The 18833-nt window shown below is 33.9% G+C and overlaps 1 protein-coding gene across 3 annotated transcripts; it reads right to left on the reverse strand.

Annotated features, from left to right (window-relative positions):
- Positions 1-534: 534 nt before the first annotated feature.
- On the reverse strand, positions 535-17481 carry LOC125679614 (CTD small phosphatase-like protein). Of its 3 annotated transcripts, XM_048918962.2 has the most exons (9): positions 15796-16553; positions 15246-15492; positions 9120-9274; positions 8836-8940; positions 8491-8547; positions 7556-7648; positions 7263-7361; positions 6290-6376; positions 535-4617 (listed from the first exon to the last, which is right to left on the reverse strand). In XM_048918962.2, exons 2-9 carry the CDS (start codon positions 15280-15282, stop codon positions 4483-4485), a joined length of 768 nt encoding a protein of 255 aa, XP_048774919.1. In that variant the 5' UTR covers positions 15283-15492; positions 15796-16553; the 3' UTR covers positions 535-4482. The 3 variants fall into 3 exon arrangements, with proteins under 3 accessions (XP_048774919.1, XP_048774918.1, XP_056010548.1); XM_048918961.2 differs by lacking the exons at positions 15246-15492; positions 15796-16553 and adding an exon at positions 16955-17481; XM_056154573.1 differs by lacking the exons at positions 15246-15492; positions 15796-16553 and adding an exon at positions 10798-14837.
- Positions 17482-18833: the final 1352 nt, after the last annotated feature.

The following is an 18833-nucleotide window of genomic DNA, read 5'->3' on the forward strand; positions in this document are numbered from 1 at the left end:
GTTTGACTTCTAAAGAACCACCGAGCCAATTTCAAACAAACTTGGCGCAAGCCATCCCTAGAATAAAGGTTTCAATGTTTTCAAATGAATGTTCACGCTCCTTTCAGGGGAGAAATATGATGAAACGTTTGAATATCTTATCAAGAACCCTTGTATCAGAAAATCCAAAACTTGCTTGAAGTTTCTTTATATAATGAAGATTCAAGTTTGTTGGGCTCCAGTACGGTAATAAGATCAAAAGTAATAAAATTTCATGAAATTATGCCATTAAACAATTAAAAACTCTGTATGTTTATTAAGAAAAAACACCACACAAGATAGTCTGTCCTCCTTAGCACACACAATAATATATATATATATATCTTCTTTTTTTTCACTATCATATTGTTTATTTACACAATAACTGTATTCGTCTAATGTTAATTGTTTCATTTCATAAAAAATAAAATCTGTCTCTCTCCACACACGCGTGCAGCGACACACGTGTAGGGGTTTGCCAAGAGTTGGTTACAAATGTAATGAATCAAATACCAACAAAGTAAATGTATTTTATTCATTTTCTTTTGCTTCATTCAATTGGATATACTAGACCCAACACCACTGAGGGTTAGTTTACTTATATTGTACAGTATAAAAGTCTAAAATTATTTTTCTATATACATGGTAACAAAGAATATTAACACATTCAATCAGAGAGATGTGTGCAATAAGAGTATATTAGAGAAGATAATTCAGTGATTAAGAGCCATTCAAATACAATACTGTGCCCATTAATAAACTGAAAATCACAATAATACAAGTTAAAACACTTTCATAATCTTTAACTCTGTCCTAGTTTGCAGGTAAAAAAAATAAATAAAAAGTCACAACTGTGCTAGCATAAAGTCCACAAATGAAATACAGTAAAATCAGCCAAGTAAAAGCATTCAGGATTAACTGGTAGTCTCACTTGCCCAAAAGAAATCACCTAAACGAGAAACTTTACCGAAGATAGAAATATTTCATATCATTCACCTTTTTGTTCATACATGTACAGTAGAAGCCCAGGAACCACCGAACTCATCTGGGTTACATGGCCTTTTACAGGAAAAATTTGTGAGACCTGACCGTGGCCAAACACAAAGTGTAGGACTCGATTACCCAGACCTGAATCTACATAGGATTTTATGATGTTAAATTTACATTTTGTAGTCTGTTGTTCTTCAGAAGTGTATTTTTAAAGGTTTTCCCTATCTATTCCACTGTGACCTCTCATGGGTATTGTCTCAAAAAAAAAAATAATTTCAATTGTTCATATGTGATCCTTTGTTGAAAATTTGAATCCTTACTATGGCCTCCTCCAGGCCCTAAAAATGTGAAAAATGAACAGCTGTAAAAACAAGAACAGACAAAATCAGCTCACTTGGCAACCTTCATGTATTGTGGGGAAATAAAAAGTAAATAACTATTCAATTCAGAACATGCCATGTGAAACCAAGGTGTAGAAATACATTACAATCCAACATTTTTCTGAAGAAAAAAAATCTCTTCAAACTTGGTAAATTAAACAGAAATGCATAAACCTTTTATCTAGTTAACATTAGCTGGAATTTAAAAAGAAATAAAAGGTGTTTCCGAATATGGTTTATCACTTGGGCAAATGTACACAAAAATTGAGATGTCTCTTTGATAGAACATACACCAGATTAATTGAAACATTCTATATGTACAAGAAAATAGAGTAACTTTTAAGATATATATTATATATTCAAACACTCGCATACATACATGTACATATTTACAATGTAGATAAATATTATAATAAACACATTTCTATATACCTATTGTATATATAACGATTTAGTAAATACAAAATAGCAGGATGCTTGTATTTGGCTTCAAAGCACTAATGAACCCTCGTACTATGTAATTCACAAACCATCGGTGGGAAGAGCAGGGCAAAGGTAAGATTGAAGTTAAGCATGATATTCCCTCTGGATGGGAATGAGGGCGTTTACAAGATTGTAGTACACAATAGCATTATTTAAGACAAAAACTTGCAAGTCCAGATTTGTACCAAAATACTGCATGAAAAGCGATCAGTGGACATCTATTTTAAGATCAACTTTCAAAGAAATTTGGCTCAGGAAAACCCTACCCTAATACTTAAACTGTCTAATTTCTAAGATGTGTGAACAAAAACCCTATATGCAGCTACATGTACTTTAGCAAATACACCAACCATTACGCTCTCATTATTGTCCAGAACACTTAGAACTATCTCCTCTTCATGACACGGCCCTTCCTTCTGTAAAGGAAATGCTTAATGCAAGACAACTTGAATTCTTGCATACGTGCCCAAAAAAAAGAAACTGAAACAAGAAGAGAAGGAAGGGTATATCATATTGACAACAGGAGAATAAAAACAAACAAGACTGATCTTTAAAGTATATCACAGATTTGCAAAACATCTGACCTGAAAAAATTACATAAAATTTTCTAAATGCCCTTTACTGCACAGAAAGGTTGGGTAAACTTCAAATGGCAAAGCTTCACACCTAAAACATTACTGGCACGTCAACAGAAAAGGTGCACTGTATTTGTTTTCCTAGGAAAAACAAGAACATCACTCCCTACTATATATAATGCAATCCAAAAAAGAAAAAACTCCATCAACCACTTTTAAGCACTCATAGCTGCCAGGACTGGGCAAAGAATTTTTTCCCCCACTATAAACAGATAAAAACTGACACCATCACTTTCACAGTGTTATTCATTATGTGCACATTTATTTACTAGCACTCTGAAAGTTGCTTGAGTGGTCACATGAGAAAATTGTGTTCACATTTGTTTTCAAATTCTTTTCCCCCCTTCTTATTGATAGAAGAAAAATATCTAGCTAAAATATCTTCTCAGTATAGAGCACTTTTATAGGCGTGAAATGTATCCCTGGAGAATACTGTGAATCTAAATCGAGGAAAACATTCTACAAATATACTTCTACCGAGTCAACTTGTCATAAAAAAAATAATAATCCAATAATTACCAAAATACACCGTACATTTTTGAAAACATTTTACAAATTACATTTTTTTCAACTGCAGTCTGGTATATTGAAATACAACAGTGGTTTTAAGACTCATAAAAGACATAATTTATTTCCACCCACAAAATCAAACATGAATTTTCATATGGGCACTTTGGAAATCCTGAGAAAATAATGATAGCAAATAACTCTCACCAACAGCTGTATAGATGTTCTTTTAGAAAACTATTAAATGGAATTTTGCCCGTTACTTAGTTGATCCCTTAATGAAGATTACACTCCTTAATAACATTCAGAAGTATAAAGTGTCTGACAGCACGAGGGGTTACAATGAATAAGGCACTAAATCATCAACCAAAACTTCATCGCTTCATTCTATTAAATCCTGCTTCGTGCCGTGAAGGAATAATCAAACCTTGACCAAATCAAGGTAATCATCCAGTGATACCAATTAAGTTTTCTTGACGCACCAAGGAACATGCATGAACCAGTTAATATACTTTTCAGTGCTTCAGAACAATGTCAGTTGTATATATTTATTACTCATTCTGGGATATTTAGCTACAAATCAAAAAATTGAGAAAAAATTGTAATACATGTTTCACAACCATATATCCGATACAGACATAAAATGCTGAACAGATGATTGTGTCTTCATAAAATCTTCCAGACTGGTGTGCGTCATTAAAATGCCTCTAATTGCCTAATATTTCATATTTCATTCCGAATAATCCAATGATGAAAATTTATAGCAAATTCTTGATACTAATCTTGAAAAAATCCCCAAAAAACTGATAAATCATATTTCATTACAATCACAGTGTTCACTGGAAACATAATGCTTTAAATTCTATAAGTTACATATTTTCCCACTACTAAATGTACATGTAAAACACAAGCCCTTAGATAGATAAAGAGTATCATTTATACACTAGCTTCATCAATAATAATGCTTTTAAATCACAATGCATTCTTAAAACATGTATTTCTAAAACAAAACCTGCTTATAAAAATTTAAAGATGCAACAGATTTTAAAAATTTCCAGTAAAACTTATTTAAAAACAATTTACAATCATACAATTTTCTTAAAAAAACAAAACACTGTTATAGCAAAGAAAAAAGCAACATAATTAGTCAACTTTCTATTATGGTTAATAAAATCGTTGCACATACAAAAAGAGGAAAAATATACTTTTTGTACATGTTATACTAATAATATAAAATAAAAATATTTTCCTTTTTGTTTTCCTGTTTGTGAAGTCACATTTGCATAAACATCAGAAACGAATGGTCAAACAACGGCCATCTGTCCTCACACGTCCCACGACCTCTTGAACATTGATTCAAGTCACGATGTCCTGGATCGCAGTGAGTCAGACTGAAGGTAGCAGTGTCTATATAGCACTATAGTCTCTGTTGGCAGAAAGTCTGACCAGGGCTCTACTGCAGACTGGTATCATGAAGAGTTCCGCCGATTCTGATTTTTTAGCACTTGATAAACATTGTCCACTTTTGATAATCCTTCGAAGAAAGGTAACAAGTCCAGTAACTCTGTGTCAGTCATGTCATCAAACCAAGACTGAACTCCAACCTACAAAGGAATTCAGATTTGTAACAAAAAAGATGCAGCTGAGGAGAATTCATTGTCATAAAATGGGTGGAGAACAAAGCCCACTGTTTGAGATCATGATACACCCATCAATACATTGATGCATTTTTAGGCAGATGTAAAACTGTGACTCAGTCCTATTGTTATCATAACACAGGATATGTAATTGCAGATGTTACCACATGACACATCTTTGCATATGCATCACAATTTAGTACATTAACTACTTTGTAATGCATGTGAAATATGTCAGAAAAGATATGTCACTTACTGTGATACATGCATATAATTTAGTAGAATCACATCAATATCTCTGCATTAAACAAAGTAAATCAATTGAATTCAACTAATTGTTATGTATCTATAATGAAGCAAACAATCACAAAGATTGAATTCAACTAATTGTTATGTATCTATAATGAAGCAAACAATCACAAAGATTGAATTCAACTAATTGTTATGTATCTATAATGAAGCAAGCAATCACAAAGATTGAATTCAACTAATTGTTATGTATCTATAATGAAGCAAGCAATCACAAAGATTGAATTCAACTAATTGTTATGTATCTATAATGAAGCAAGCAATCACAAAGATATGGGACTGCTTGCAAGTGATATTAATAATAATAGGACCTTTAATCTGACAAATTATATTAGATACACTTTTTCATCTTGTTGCAGCAAATTAATCCAAGAGACACATGATGACTATCATCTTTCTTTGCTGTTTGCAGATCCCTTCACAATTGTATAGTCTTTGACATTTCAAATAGGATCTCTTTTAAACCATGGAAATATCATGAATTTCAGCACCATGCATACAATGACAAGTTTTTATGACCCTTGCTCTCACAAGATATGTTCTGAAAATAATTTTGCTTGGTATGACCACTTAATTTCATCACCTATCAGACTTCTTGATTTTTGATTTTCACTGACCCGACTTTAAAATTCATTGGCCTTGGTCTTTGGACCACTGAGTTTTCGCGAAGACTGCATATACCAGGTTTGACTATCCTAACTTTATTAGTACTCTTCTTATCCATCCCAAAAGGTGCTGATGGATGAATATACAGACACAGAGACACTGCACCATTGCATCGAACATCCTGCCTATGATGTTTGATTATGTGTACAAGTTTCATTATCCTAGCCTTACTAGTACTGTTTCTATCATGTTTTGTGCCAATAAAATTAGCAATGTATGTTTGACCTTGAAATACAATAGGCATCTTCGTCGAATCATTGGGAATATGTGTACCAAGTTTGATGATTCTAGCCTAAGTACTATTCTTATCTGACCACAAGGTGTTGACAGACAGACAGACACACATCTATGATGTCTGAATATGTGTATCTGGTCTTATCCTAACCTATCAGTACTGCTTTCATCTTGTTTTATGTCTATAAAATTCCCCATATAAGTTTAAGCTTGCCCTTGGAAAAATAATACTGGGGTACACCAAGCCTACTAAGTAATCTGACCCACAAGTGCTGACAGATGGACAGACGTGCTGCACCATACCATAAAATGACCTGTGATGGGCATTTTGAAATAATTAAACTTTTTCATACAACTGAGAAAATGTCTACATGGTGTTTCAACTCTATATACAATGCATTGATGCCAGAGAAGGGGGCGTGTCACTTACAGCATTGTCTGGATGGAAGATGTAAGAAGCTGGTGAATTGTCTATTATGATCACTTGAGCCAAATCTCGCCCAAGTCGACTCAAGTCCTGAAAAACAGTGGAAAGTTATGGTAAGCAATGGCACAATCAAATTATCTACGTTATCATTTTACAGTTACAAATCTTAGGATAGAATTCTTTCTGAACAAAAAGTCCATGAGACTTAACAGTCACCTGAGTACAATACATCATATTTTCTATAGCTCATGACTCAAGTGCATGAAATTTTAAAAATCATTAAAGGTACATACGTACTCAGTTTGAAAAATTCACGACAATGTATTTTTCCTCTACCTATACATAGTTATCAATGAAGTGATAGTGACAGAAAAGATAGGAGTTTGTGAATATCAATGTACATCTGAACACCAAGCAGTGCATTTATCTCAATAATCATTAGATCAGGCCACTGTCTGTTGCTGTGTCAGTATAAATATAGGTTGATAAGAACTCAGTGATAACACAATATCATGACAGTGATAACACAAACTTCACAAAGTCAACATTAATCATTAATTTCGTTATCACTTGATATTTACATTTCCTATGATATATTTACTATTTGAGATGATAGCCATTTCCTCATGAATGTAAACAATGTGTGTATGAATCTTGGATCAATATAGTTTGACTAATCTGACGACTTGGAATACATTCCGACAAAAATGAAAATAAAACGTAAATATAAAAAACGACATTCATGAGGGTATGAACAGCAATGCATCATGCCAGCATACTTTTCATGAACCACTAACACGCTTCATAAAGTATGCTGGTGTAAAGCATCGTAACTCATGCCCTTACATATTTAGAAATTTACTTCTAAAGTAAATACACATAACTTATTTCCTTCATATTTAATCAAATATTGCATCAAAAGAAATGAAAATGTGTATGGTTTAAAGAAAATGCAGGCTTTTGGTTAAGTGCACACCTTGACATAGTTGCCTCGATGAAAGACGCAAGATTCCCTGAATAACCTTGACCTGAAGACACCCCATTTATCTAACAAGTCTGCAACAGGATCAGCATACTGAAACACAAAACAGGACAATGTCAGCAAACATTTAATAAATGAACACAGAACTGTCTAAGTTTTGATTCTTATGCAGATCATAAAATGACAAAATAAATGACTGCCAACTCTAAATGAAAAGAAATAATGAAATTCCTGGAAATACTACCAAGAAACTGGTTTCATGTAAAGTAATCATGGGTGTAACTCACCTTAGCTAAACTAGCAGTGAATAAAACACATTCAAACATCTCCCCCATCTTTTTCAGGAATTCATCAACGTAAGGCCTCTTTAAAACATAAACCTTAAAAAGAGAACAAAGATAAACTAATACAAACGCTGATTATCTTATTATAAAAGCAACATCTAAATCTCTCAATTTGTTCTGGTTATTTTAATATAAATAATCTATATTTTTTTTCTACAAGACTAACAGCTGTGTAAACTAGAACTGTCCTAACCAGACTAATTCCCCCTCCCCTCCCCAGTAGAGCACATTGGATGGTGGGAAATAGTGAATTTGTGCTCATTGAAGAAATGAATGATTTTTAAGATATACTCTGGAAAAATATGGGTAAAATATCCATAACTTCCTTGAATGTTAAAAAATCTAAATCAAAATAGCAGGTGCATAACTTCATTATTCATATAGGATATGCACAAAGTTTTAATCAAATCTGTTTATCAGCGTTAAAAGATATAATGTACTCTGGACAAATTATGTTTTGGAGAGATGGACAAGGTGATTCCAGTATACCCTCCCCTAACTTCGTTTGTGGGGTGGGGAATGGGTATATAAAATGTCCCCTTTTTTGTGTATTCTCTGTACACCAGTCTCTGAAACCCATATATATTTTGTCATGAGTAGCACAATTTGTCCTAAACTGAGAACAAAATATCTAGATTGAGCTTGCTTCACATTGATAATTACTACCAGCAAAATCTAAAAGGCCTTTATTTATTTGGCATTAGTCACAATGACCAGCTGCTTCACATTGAACCATATAGGTCCTTGGACTATATCACTCATTTGAAATATGATCTGAAAATTATTTGAGTCTTTTTTTCTTTTTAACTATTCATTGTTCCAACCTATTACATGCAGAAAAATTCCACCTGAATGGAAACATTTCGTGTATAGCTTACTTGGTGAACTGTTCCTTCTATTTCAACTGGAACTATAAAATCAGCATTGCTGATAGGCTGAAAAATGAGGGTAAAATGATAATGAAATCTACAGTGTGCTAGATTCTACATGTATTAACCTTATTTACTAAATACATCTAGCATCCATTTGACAAATTCTACCTGTCTTGCTTTGTACAATACAAATCATATCACTGAATTGTATTGGGAAAATTATTTTCTCTAGCAAATTGTGATGATTACTCTACATTGTAATAAAACCATAAATTTCAAAAGTGTTATTACGATACTGTAGTATGAAGTTCTAACAGCTGTGTACATTTTGTTTTTACTCGTTTTTCTTACCTTAAATGAACTATGAACAAGAGTTTCATCTAGATCAATTACAGCACATTTCTTGTTTGTGTCCTTATTAAGGACAGCTGGAAGAAGATACTTTTCAGCAGGGCTCTACAAAAAGCATACGTCTGGTTATTGCATTTTATAATAAAAATTCAGAATAAAGAGTATAGCATGTAAATTTCCATTCCTAAAATTGTTGTGATTTCATCATTTTGTAAGAAATAGGATAATGAAGTACTAGTATCCACAGAAATAGCCATTTATATCAATGTGTGACAGAGGCTTACCCTGGGGTTTCCATTTTCTTCCACGATAGGTATCTGACAATTAGTTGTCTGTGTATTGTTGTTATTTGTGTTTCCAAAACAGCACAAGAAGTTACTAAAAATGTTACGATTACGAGGTTTCTTTAGTGAGCCGGCACTGGAATCCGTCGACGAGCCTGAAATGAATAATTCTCTTAAATTACAAAATGTTGTATTATGCAGTACATTCATGAAAATTTTGAATCTATAAACTTTTTAGGATCAACAATTCATCATCTATGTGACAATTTCCTGATAAAACCTGACCTGTTTTTATTTTCAAGAAAATGTAAATATCTAAATGTCAAGAGATAATAAATCTCTAGAAAAGAAAACCCATGAATGTTGCCTTTAGTCATATATTGTAAAAAAATTTCCACTTCAAATATTCTTCATACTTTAATCTTCAACCTTTATATATACACTGCATATAAAATATTGAACCAACATTGAAACTGTATAATTTTCCCTGCCTGAACAGAGTTCACTAGATCATTGATTTTCAGCCAAGAAGGCTCCTTTGAATATCAACATCATAAAATAAATTACCCTATGGTAAAGCCAACATTGCACGTTAAGACGTGATCCCCCTCCAGATAAGGACTTTATTTTGTCCAAATCTGCCTATTAACAGATTCCTTTGGCCAAGTCTAACTGGAGAAATACTGCAAGGGCCATGACAAATGGACGACATGATCATAGTATCATGTTGCAGTGAAATGCAAAACAACACAAATCTTAAGTCAGTAGATTTTTCATAAGCTTCACCATGAAAACGAGAGTGGGGATCTAATTAATATTCCATACTTGAATAGGTAATACGAGAAGTCATATTTATTCACCAACCCTGTAACTCATGTTCACAGCCAAAATACAAAAATGTGTGAAAATCATTTCATGAATAGTGCAAAAACCATTCAATGAATAAAGAAAACAAAATTCTACACGCATTTGATTTGGTTTGCATACCAAAGTCTTGGAGGCCATTCATCATGAAATGTCCTCATAGAAGCAATAAGGAGTTACAAATATTGATCTTGGAATAGGCCAAAGAGTCGATCAGCACAACACAGTTTATACTGTTAGACATCCACAGACTGCACATTAACAGTTTGTTGTTAAACACTTATAATCAGCATTTACATACTATAAACCATCTATTGATGAAAAAGTTCACTGTGTGACATCTATAATCAGCATCACAGTAACTCTGAATAGCTTTATTAAAGTATGCACGGAAAATTATACATTTACAGTGTCATGTAACATCAGGTCATCCTACGCGTAATCTCTGACCTTTTTAAAGCGGATTTTCAAGCCAGCTGGTCATAATGCAACATCATGTACTGGTAATGATTTGTTTCCCTCTTGCAAACGAACAATTTCCCGAAAAAATGTGTTGAACTAATAAATATTTTGTCCATTTTATCTATTTTACTATGCATTACACATTTCAGCTTAATAGTGGACAAATGAATTTACTTTGTAACCTATTGCACTGTTCAGAAATTTATTAATATTCTAGAGACTGGAACTTCACTTCCTTTTTCAGCACAAAAAAAAAAGAAAAGAAATGTGCAGTACTCCAAGAATTTGGTTTCAAATTCAAATTTTTTCAACATCTTGTTTTTTTTTTTAAACTTTAGATATATCAGCTAACCTTTCCAAGATGATGAAAACCATTTCACTAAAGCTTTACAAATCTTAAGAATTCCCGACCAGCATCCAACACTTGGCATCTTAAGAAATTTCTGCCATTCTGCAGTTGCAAGCCTCTTTACATTCCACAATCACATAACAACTTGTGTGAGTAGCCTGCAGTTGCTGGGAAACTGTCACCAATCTCCAAGATGTGCTGATCACCCACCATAACCAATAATCATCAAAAGGCTTCCAGTGCCAATCAAATGGTAGTAATTGTGCTGGTCTGCACTTCAAAATCCATTTACAAAGGTGACCAAATGACTATTTCACTATTAATCTTAATGTATTTAACAGCTCCTATATATTTCCTTTCACGTGTGTATAGATTAACTGATATGACTAACACCAACATCTACGAATAAATAATTCATTACCATGATTACTGAAATATGAAAATAATAATCTGAGCTTGAAAATATTGTGGCGTATAAAACATTTTCCATAAAGCTACTGCAATCTGTGTTTCTTTATTTTTTGCTTTGTTATTTCTTATCCCTCACTGTACATCAAATGAAATGAGGCTTCTCTATTGCCAGGCATTTTGCCAATCTACAAGTGTTTTTGTACAAATCTCTACCTCCACAGTGAGAGACAGCTGTCTTAGGCCAGATTAATATTTTGCTGAGATCACATGAATGCACACAACAATACATAGGACACTGAACTTCATACAATGCCTGGAGTGTAGTAGGTAAATGTAATGGCTATTCATTATTAGTACACTACTCCCTTATTAACAGGCTGGATGATGAAGATGATAAGCTAATGTGTCTGTTGTGATACTGCATAATAAAACCAAACAGCCTACACCTCTCACCTCTGCATTCCCAATACACTACTCAAACATGCATTATAAGAGTTAAAACATTAGGGGTAAAGGAGGGGATATTAGATCTTGAACAGGCCTGCTGCAATGGGGGCATGAAAGGGCCGACTCCCTTCCCCAATTTCTGATATTTCTTTTACTAAACTTTTCTATCAATGACCTTGTCCACAACCTTGGATCAGGATTAGGGTGCATCATCTGGTTATAAGCAACCTTCGTTCCAAATACTGTAAACGTATTATATTTGACGTGTACGATATTTGGCGGAAATCGTTTTTTCAACAAGTTAGCGTAGATTTGATTTAGCGCATTCCTAATTACTTTAAACATCTAGATTTACGGATGGCATTTAGCGATGTACTTGATTTAGTGGAAGCTGCGTTCCGCCAAAGGCGCTAAATAGAATACACAGTCAAATGTAATACATTTACAGTATAAGCTTCTAATGTCTCTCTATTACTAAATTAAGAACTGGATAAATATTTTTACCAGTAACCTATAACCTTGTTCAGGGTCATACACTAACTAGTCCGAAGCAATTTTTAAGCCAAGTATGACATGCCAATGTCTTTCCATTACACAGCTATAGTATTGACAAAATTTTCGAACTTTAGCTATGATTGACCTAGACATTGGGCAAATTTGGTTCTGGGCCAAGAGACACAATCTGGTCATAAACCTTTGCACTAAGCCTTTAATATTTCTCTATTAAAAAATAATGCCTTTGACAAAAATTTCTAACCTTAGCAATATGATATTGCTAAGGTTATTATGAAACACTGTATCTTACTTTCATTATCAAACGCTAGCGTACTGCCATTTACAGTAATTTAAAAAGTGTATATGCCCCAGAGAAATACAGTGGGACAGACATGGTAATTTCATTAAACCCCTTCAACTTTGTTTGTAAGGGGTATGAAAATATTTAAAGTATAAAAATAAACATTATTCAATGTAAAATTGCAATTTTTGAAAAAATCAATAGAGAGAAAGAAAAAAAAATCAAATCCCTAAAGGACTCGAATTCACAATCTAAAGATCAGCAGCTTTATGCCCTAATCCATTGAGCTAACCAGATAGGCAACACATTTTTTAAAACCATATAGCCAAGGTATGTCCGATATCTATTCATACCTTTGTCTTTTGAAAGGATGTCATCTATTGCTATGATGTATTGTACATCAGACTTTCTGAAAACTAATATGGTATAAGGGTGTTGCTGTTTCGCAAAAATTATTAAAAAAGAATCTAATTCCATAAACTCTAGTAGATGATATAGCATGCTACTTAGTTAAGCTAAGACAGGAAAAGAAGAGCCGACTCTTCTCAGAATGAAATAGGCTTATAGCTGAGGAACGGGGTATATTGGGGGAGGGAGGGGGGGGGGGATATGGTAATTATAATACAATGTCACACTAGTCATGTCCAAAAAACAAGCTGGTAGTGTTTCTTTTTGTTATAAAGTTACTAGTATCTACATTTCTTTTGATGTACCATTAATGATGGCTCAGTAGTGGTTCGTGACCAGGAGGTCATGAGTTCAAGTCTTGCTCATTCCTTTGCCACATCAAACTTAAAGACATAAGATTAAGTAGTGTCAAGTGACTGCTCCTTTGTCAAATGCTTCTCATTTAGAAGCAAGAGTCTTGGGTCTTTCGGATGATACCTTAAAAGTCGAGGTCCCATGTCGCAGCAGGCATCATGATAAAGAACCCTCTCTCACCTACGGCCCTGACATGTATAGGTCACAATTTGTGCCACTTCACCTACAGCTGTTGACGTCTCAATATGATTGAAAAATTCTCAAAAAAATGTAAAACAAATAAAGGAAAAATTCTTTTGATGTGTCTGCAACAGACTTTATCAATAAACACACACCTTTACTAGCTTCAATACATATCATATGATGCATTTCATACCAGAGAACGCGTTATCAATGAAAAGTAGAGGATACACACAATAATGATTTTCAAATTGAAAATCTTTAAAATTTTACTTTATTGGTAAAAAAACAAAACAAAAACCACCCCACACAACCAGTTCTAGTGGAAAGTAAATACAACCCAAGATTCAGACTCATGCTCTACAGCAAGACAATTGAAATTGGAATGAAGAACAAATATATTACTGGAATTTACTGTCTATTCAGTACAGTTCAAAAGCTAGTCCACGGCGGGTGATGGGTTATTCATCCTGAAATATGTGCTTCATTGACTCAATTGTCCACGAGTAAATGTCCTTCTGAAAACATCTCAGACTTACGCACAGTCCAACAGAAATTTTGGACATAGATGGCATACACTTGTCTACAATACTTCATTAGTAACCAAGATATTCTATCAAAACATTAGCTTGACTGTTACCAAGGTGATATGGTAGCAATTGCAATATTGTATAGATGCATAGTATTTTATTTGTCTATGTTTTTATAAAAGCAATACATAATTATCAATATCATAAAAATGTTCTGATGAAGGTATTTAAGCTGAGGTTTGATATTTCTGTGCACAGCTGGGCTATATATTTCGCAGCTGTGAATTTAAAATAAACAGGCTAGTATTTAAAATAAAGCAGGTGACTAACTATCAACATTGATTTTTCACATCATTCTGATTTTATGAGAGAGAGAGGAGGGGGCAGAGAAGAGAAAGGAGAGAATGGAGAGAGAGAGAGAGAGACAAAGACAGAGAGAAAGGAGAGAATGAAGAGAAAGATAGAGGGATAGAGAGAGAAGTAGAGAAAGAGGTGTTAAAGAGGCATCAGCCCTTAAGAGTACCTCAAATAGTAATGACATCTCTCTGGAATTATTAAAGTTAATTGAGAAAGGATCAGTGCATGTTTCTGCACTCTATAGACTACTCTCAAGGCTTTGCAGATCTAATTACTGTCCATTTACTCTATGTGCAAGTTCACATCCTACTGTTAACAAAGCAATACCACAACTTAAGACAGTTCTCTACATATAGTAGCAAGGCAAAAGTGAGTTTGCCAAAAAAACAACAACAAAAAACAAAACAAAAACAACCACCCTAGATATTTCCTATAAAATCATCTTTCACCCCTCAACATGATTTAATCACTAAATCATTTTATGTGTGAAAAGTACATACATGAATAACAAAAGCAAAGCACTTTGATGTGTTTAAATTGTCATATATCTCTGCAACAGTTGGTCATAAATGAAATCATTATTTCAATGATTTTTTATTCTTCAAAATAAATCCAGAAATCTAGATTTGTTTGTAAACTCACTTTTGTCTCGCAACTATACATGTAATGTTCAGCAGTGTGTCAACATATTAAAGGCCAGTCATATAATGAGATGCACATCATTCTACTTATCTACCCTCTTTATCTAAATGTATACAGCTCAAGTCTTCTGAAATGACATGTATTTACAATATTACTTGTTTCTTTAGCTCAGCCCAATTACTGCAAGTTGTGTTATATATGTAAATTTAATCCATTTCAATAATCTTCAAAGTATCAGTCTGAGATAATATTGCTAATAAATGTATATGCATGCAAGATCATTCAAATATGTATATATCAATATTGAATAATGTAATCAGACTTACTGAGAAGGGTAGTAAAGTTCTGTACAACAGTACACATGTGGCATATTAAATGTACTGAATGTGAATACCAGTAGATATGTTGGAGATCAACTTTAGGGCACTAAGACTTGTATATAAATCCACAGTCGGTCTCAGAAACATCCTACACTAGACATCCTATCCAACAGGTCATGCACTGCAATAACTACTCGTAGCAGGTCAAGTAGCTTCAAAATTTTTCGTCTTCAAATCATATTTTCTTGTGGAGCTATATGAGATGATAATAATAAAACTGAAACTTGAACAACTTTCGCAATTCCTGCCTGTAAGTCTGTAACAATAGTCAGTGGCTGATAAATTTGTGGGTGCTTTTCAGTACTAGGTGTATTCTCCCATATCGTATTTTGGACCTACTGACATTTTTACTGAAATTTCTTATTTGATTTATTGATTTCTGAGGTTTGTCGGTACATTTATGCACAAGATCATTGTATATACAATAAAATTTGATGCAAAATACTATTTTTCTAATTGTATCAATATCTTAATATACATATATACAAAATGGCACCTTGTAAGTATTTTCCTTCTCTCAAAATTGATAATGGCAAGACAATCAAATCTGGAATATAATGTGATTAAATATCCAGTCAGTGGCCTGTGATATTATAGAAAAGTCACTGATGAAAAAAAAAGTCTGTTTTTCATTTTAATTTACAAAATTGCATACAGTGATACACTCCGACTCACAGTATCTAACCAGTGGCAAATAAAATAATGTAAAAATATGCAAAGATATGTCTTTAAAATACAAATTCAAAGTACCATGTTATTTTGATGGTATAAAAACTACATATTACGCCTACATCCACTCATAAACATATAACTTAAAGCAGATGTTCTCACTGCAATAGTTTTATTATTTTGGTAAGCAAACAGGTAAAAAAAGGTCAACAGTTAAAACTGTTGAAATTCAAGATCACAGAAACAAAACGTGACTTTTATCTTTAAAAGCTTTAATTCAAAGATGTGTTCACATGACATTACGACACTGTTAACACAACACACAGGAAGAACACACGAAAACACAGCGAGGAAAAAAAAATTATAAGACGATAGAAAACAGGATACAGGACACACTAACAGGAAGTATCAATATATTAAAAAAAATTGGCAAACGACCACAGCTTTCTAAATTGTTAATATCATTCTTTGACTGTAAAAAATGTGTATGACCTAATTTTACTTACAAGTTGGACGACATCGTCAAGCAATATTCATTGTGTTTACAGAACTCTATGTGGGTCAGGTTAAAAATAGATCACAGTGCACTTGTTCAGTGCTAAAAGCAACTTTGGGCAATATCCAAAGTCATATCAATATCTTATATGCATTTCTGGTTTTAAATACATTAATATTTCCTTATTAAACACACACAAATTATTGGCCGCCTAAATTCCCGAAAAGACCCAAAACTTTTTGGTAAACATGTCGGTCACCACAGTGTCCTTCACCCTTATAAAATATAAACAATACTAAATATTTCAATTTACTCTTAAATGTCAACATTCAAAACAAAAGTCAATTATGTGAAACATATCTCTGGATGGTTTTCCGTAATCGAGCAATGCAGTAAATCGCATTCTTCTTACACATACTATATTACAAATGCGGAGGTGCAGATACTCCGCGAGAGAAAACGTCCGACTACCAACAAGACTGAAACTTACCTTTTTCCGATGGAGGAAATGTATTGAGTTGCTCTTCATCACGATTTACTTGTGTTATGATGGACGAGGTGTCCATTAAGTGACCACGAAATACCCTTTAACGACGTCGTGTTTACTTTTTTGAGCGCTAAACGTAGTAGTGTAAACTTGTTAAAAATTCAACATGGAAGTACAGTCGTAGCATCATGGCTCCTATGTTTATGCATATTCATGAATATTAATGAGAGTTGATAAACACCACATAGTGATTATATACGAGCGAACAAGATTGTTTCAAGCGAAATTTGACTGATGTGCGCAAATAAATCACATAATTGATTTGGACTGTTTATTTATGTTTATTTTTTCATTGTCATTTAATAAATCTGTTGATCCCGCGTAAAATTTTGACACGATGACCCGCTTTACATTGAACGTCCAATCAGATTTTCGATAACATAAGACGGTAAGTATATGTAGGTAAAAGAACGTGCACATGAATCGCTCTGCGCTCCAACGAAACGCGGGCTTTGTGTACAGAGTTATCATGTCTGTCAGACAGAATAGGCCTACATGATATACACAGAAATGTAGATATTTAGCTAAGGCGATTAATCTGCATTCAACACACACACACACACAGAGAGAGATATATATATATATATATAGATAGATAGATAGATAGATAGATAGATAGATTATATGTTCTTGTTTTGTTCTTTTCTTTTTATCATCATTTTTTTTTTATATATAAACATTGCACAATGAAATGTTAACAATCATGTATGCTGTATGCCCGAGAGGGCCCTAATTTGGAAATAAATCATATTCTATTCTACATTCTATATATATATATATATATATATATATAAAGCACTATAATCACAACTAAGTACTGAAAATTTTCGCCCCAGCCCGGGGTCGAACCAGCGACGTACGGCATATAAATCCAGAGATTATATCTACCCAGCATTGATCTTATTTGGACGCCCCATTCGTGATGCCATCCCAATTCTTATGGACAGATACTCCCCTCACGAAATGTGGACATAATGAAATGGCATTTGCTCGACGATATTCAAGGGAACATGAAAGGTGGAATGAGCACACACGAATGTTACCGCCACTTAAAGTAGATCATGTCAACCAAATTTTGGCGGTAACCTTCGAGTGTGCTCATTCCACCTTTCATGTTCCCTAGAATGTCGAGCAAATGCCATTTCATTATGTAACTTGAGGTGATTGGGTTGGCTGGTAAGGTGTTTGGAGGTTGCATCCGGACCCAAGTTTTTCCTTGTCTGAGTCTGTATCCAGAGTTTCCTCTTTGAAGTTAAGAAGTCTCTGTGAAATGGTGAAGATAACGAACAGTGATCAATCTCATAACTCCAATAAAGAATACAAAATTAACTGTGGGGGAAAACCGCGTACGGACCCCTGGACATACCAGAGGTGGGATCGGGTGTCTAGGAGGAGTAAGCATCCCCTGTCGACCGGTCACACACCCCGTGAGCCCTATTTATCTTGATCAGGGAAACGAGTAAACAATGTGGGTGGGCGACCTATAATTCAGTATATGTAGAAAGGTTTGTGGTCCGTAGCAACAATGAGGTCCTTGCATCCCAGTACATAATAGCGTGTATGATGGAGTGTATACGCAACTTCTAAGACATCACCTTTGATGGGAGCGTATTTGCTTTCAGCTGGGTGTGTAAATTTGCTTCCAACTAAACATAATTTCCAGCCATCATTGCAACAAGCAGGAGTCTTGGACACACATTTGCATAATGAAGAAACCATTGCCATCAACAGACCAGTTATTAGCATGACAGGTCGGTCGATCAGGGTCAAATAAACACAAACCTTCTTTTATTCCATCTGTGATAATCCCTTTTGATTGGTG

Source organism: Ostrea edulis, chromosome 2 (genome assembly GCF_947568905.1).
Source record: "Ostrea edulis chromosome 2, xbOstEdul1.1, whole genome shotgun sequence".
Taxonomy (NCBI): domain Eukaryota; kingdom Metazoa; phylum Mollusca; class Bivalvia; order Ostreida; family Ostreidae; genus Ostrea; species Ostrea edulis.

What these genes read in the sequence shown, in the direction of transcription:
- LOC125679614 (XM_056154573.1), bottom strand. Translation starts at nt 10,876, where the DNA reads ATGCCAAGTGTTGGATGCTGGTCGGGAATTCTTAAGATTTGTAAAGCT. An exon ending in AAGAAAATGGAAACCCCAGG is followed by an intron (nt 8,941 to 9,119) that starts GTAAGCCTCTGT and finishes TGCTTTTTGTAG; the next exon opens with AGCCCTGCTGAAAAGTATCT. An exon ending in ATCGAGGCAACTATGTCAAG is followed by an intron (nt 6,377 to 7,262) that starts GTGTGCACTTAA and finishes ACTGTTTTTCAG; the next exon opens with GACTTGAGTCGACTTGGGCG.